Raw genomic sequence first — 2,710 nt, 5'->3', positions numbered from 1 at the left:
GTGTGTGTGTGTGTGTGTGTGTGTGTGTGTGTGTGTGTGTGTGTGTGTGTGTGAGATAAAAAAAATAAGTGAAATAAGTGAAAGTTGCAACAGGAAGTCTTAATTATGAAAATAAAAGTTGTAATTCTAAGTTGTATATGTAGTTCCTGCTCAGTCTTAAACTACAACTATTTTAATAATTCAATTTTAAATGTATTAAAATTGCAACTTTTATTTTTCTAATTATGACTAAAACAAAAAAAAATCACTTGAAATTCTGACTTTTATTTCTATAATTATGACTTTAAATCTTGAAAATTATTACCTTTATTTTCTCAATTATTACTTTAAAACTCAAAATTGGTTTAAAGTGTAATTGATTACTTTTATTCTCATAATTAGGCTTGAATCTCAGTAAAATAGTTGCATAATTGTGTTTTACAACCTCTGTTTGACGGGTTCATCTTTTTATTTAATTTATACTATGCAGAGAAATTAAATGATCAGGTAAACCTGTAATTGTAGTCAATTGGCTACTTTATTAGCTGTATATCACAGTTATCGTTCGTATTTACCATGCAAAGAATTGATAATGATTAAGAATTGGCATTTTGATTCCATTAATGAACGTGTGAAGGTTTCCTGACACTTGTGCCAAAAATGAGGACGGCCCCTTTAAGAAACCAATGGAAGATTCCACTTCTTCTACTACGTAGGGTAGTTTTTTTTCCCACATTATTTGTTGCTATGTGATTTTATATTTTTAGTATTTATTATCCATTGGAGGTTATATCTCTAAATACAACCAATACAATATGCTATGTCTTGGTGGTTTATTCCGGAGATCAGAAGGTTTTTGTCTGTCTGCCCCGCTCAGTGATGGTATCGCCCACTCCCAAGGAAACGCCGGTACAGCTGAAACCTCAACAGTGTGGAAAGCTGGTGGAATTAGTCAGGAAGCGTGAAGCTGGACACAGTGAGTGTTTTAACACGAATTATGAACTTGAATAACTATTTACGAGTAGTTCTTCAACATCGTTAAAATAAAAAATATTAAACTTCATGAAGCGTCTGTTGATAACCAACGTCACTCTGAATGGCAGCTCTGCAACCCTCGATGTGCTATTAGCGTTAGCTTACTAACAAAAGAGAAGCGCTTACACGCAAAAATATCATTACACTGTGAGGTTTTAGCATGCCTATTTATGTATGATATTATTTAACTTTAAGAGACTTTGACTGACCATTTTCAAGCAGCATTTTGTGTGAAATTCTGGGTATTAGCCGCCGTGACTGGCTAATTTGCTGCTGCTAACGTTAGCATTAACTGTCGTATTTGATTAAACGTTGAAACCTTAACGTTCAAACAATTCAAATTAAGAAAGCTATAAAAAAAAGTGGCTCTTTATTTGACGTAGAAGTATTCAGATTTACTACAGGCATCATTTTAGATGACGTTTTCGGCTCAACGTTAACAAACACGTATTTGTTTTGACGTTTGAAACTGTTTCACAGTCACAGATTTTATTTTAACCTGTCATGCTTCGCTTTGAGTAACGTGATTTCGTTTTTGTCGGCTGGCGTGTGTGAAATCTTTTCCGAACCAGCTTCAAGTCTGGACACGGTTCTGGAGGGGAGGGAGGGGGGATAAATCCAGCTTGTGACGCAGTTCTTGTTCGCTGTTACTGTATTTGTGATGACAGATGGTGATGGTACGACCTGAAAAAACCTGCTTCTTTGCAGCTTAGAGGCATTAATGAGCAGAACAGCGATCAAAGCTTCTGCTGTTTCTAATGAAATAATAAGTGAGTAGAGTACCTAAATATTATACTCAATTAAGAGAGGCTATACTTTAACATATTTTACACAAAATTAAAAAGTAGGAGTCCAAGAAATTAAGAGTAAAAGGTTAATAAGAATACAAAAGTATTCCTTTAAAAGGCTATGCAAGTGTAGAGTTACTAATTAGACTAAAATTATGGTATTAAATAAATAGGGCTGAAGCAATGAATTGTGATTGTAAATATATTCTACCCAGAACTCCTCAAGCGGCATTCCTGGTTCAAATTCTGTAAAAAATGAAATAAAAAAATTTCTATTCAATTATTTATCAGTTAATTGATACAATAATCAACAGATTAGCCCTACCCTATTGATGTAAAGTTAAGATTTTCACATGTTGATGTTTAAAGTACTTTTCTTTTTAGCTGCAGCTTCATCCTTTGCTACAAATAATAAAGCGCTCACTTAAGGAATGCAATGTTGATGCATATTGGACATAAAAATGTTAATTTTCTTATTTTAAAAAACAATATCTACATTTTTAATGTATTTGTAATATTGAATAAAGGCTAAAGTGTTTCATTGAAACTGCCAGTTTTTTCATCCTATTGATTTATTATTAGCTGCTGCCGTAAAAAATAAATTACATAATTGCAATCAATCAATCAATCAAATTTTATTTGTATAGCACATTTCAGCAGCAAGTCATTTCAAAGTGCTTTACATAATTAAAATAAAAACAGCATGTGACAGAATAAACGGTGAGAAAGAGATTTTGAGAAAAAAAAGATTAAAAAGGATAAAAACATTAAACCCGCCCCCCTTTTAGGACTGGGACTCTAACCCTCTGGGAATTTGGTCAAAAACACCGTTTGACAAGGACCCTAACCTCTCGGACTTTAGTCAGAACGCCGTTTGACAAGGACTCTAACCTCTCGGACTTTAGTCA

The 2,710-nt window shown here is 33.4% G+C and overlaps 1 protein-coding gene across 2 annotated transcripts in view; it reads left to right on the top strand.

Moving 5' to 3' along the window:
* The first annotated feature begins 843 nt into the window (after positions 1-843).
* The window catches only part of dcun1d5 (DCN1, defective in cullin neddylation 1, domain containing 5 (S. cerevisiae)), a 10,400-nt gene continuing 8,533 nt past the window's right edge, over positions 844-2,710 (top strand). For both annotated transcript variants that reach the window (XM_016671734.1, XM_007552351.2), the window contains exon 1: positions 844-955. In XM_016671734.1, coding sequence (XP_016527220.1) covers positions 859-955 — 97 coding nt within the window. In that variant the 5' untranslated portion in view covers positions 844-858. The remainder of the gene's footprint in view (positions 956-2,710) is intronic.

Source organism: Poecilia formosa, unplaced genomic scaffold (assembly GCF_000485575.1).
Source record: "Poecilia formosa unplaced genomic scaffold, Poecilia_formosa-5.1.2 Scaffold48, whole genome shotgun sequence".
NCBI classification, from domain to species: domain Eukaryota; kingdom Metazoa; phylum Chordata; class Actinopteri; order Cyprinodontiformes; family Poeciliidae; genus Poecilia; species Poecilia formosa.
The sequence above is the reverse complement of the archived record's forward strand: the minus strand, read 5'-3'. Positions and strand labels throughout refer to the sequence as shown.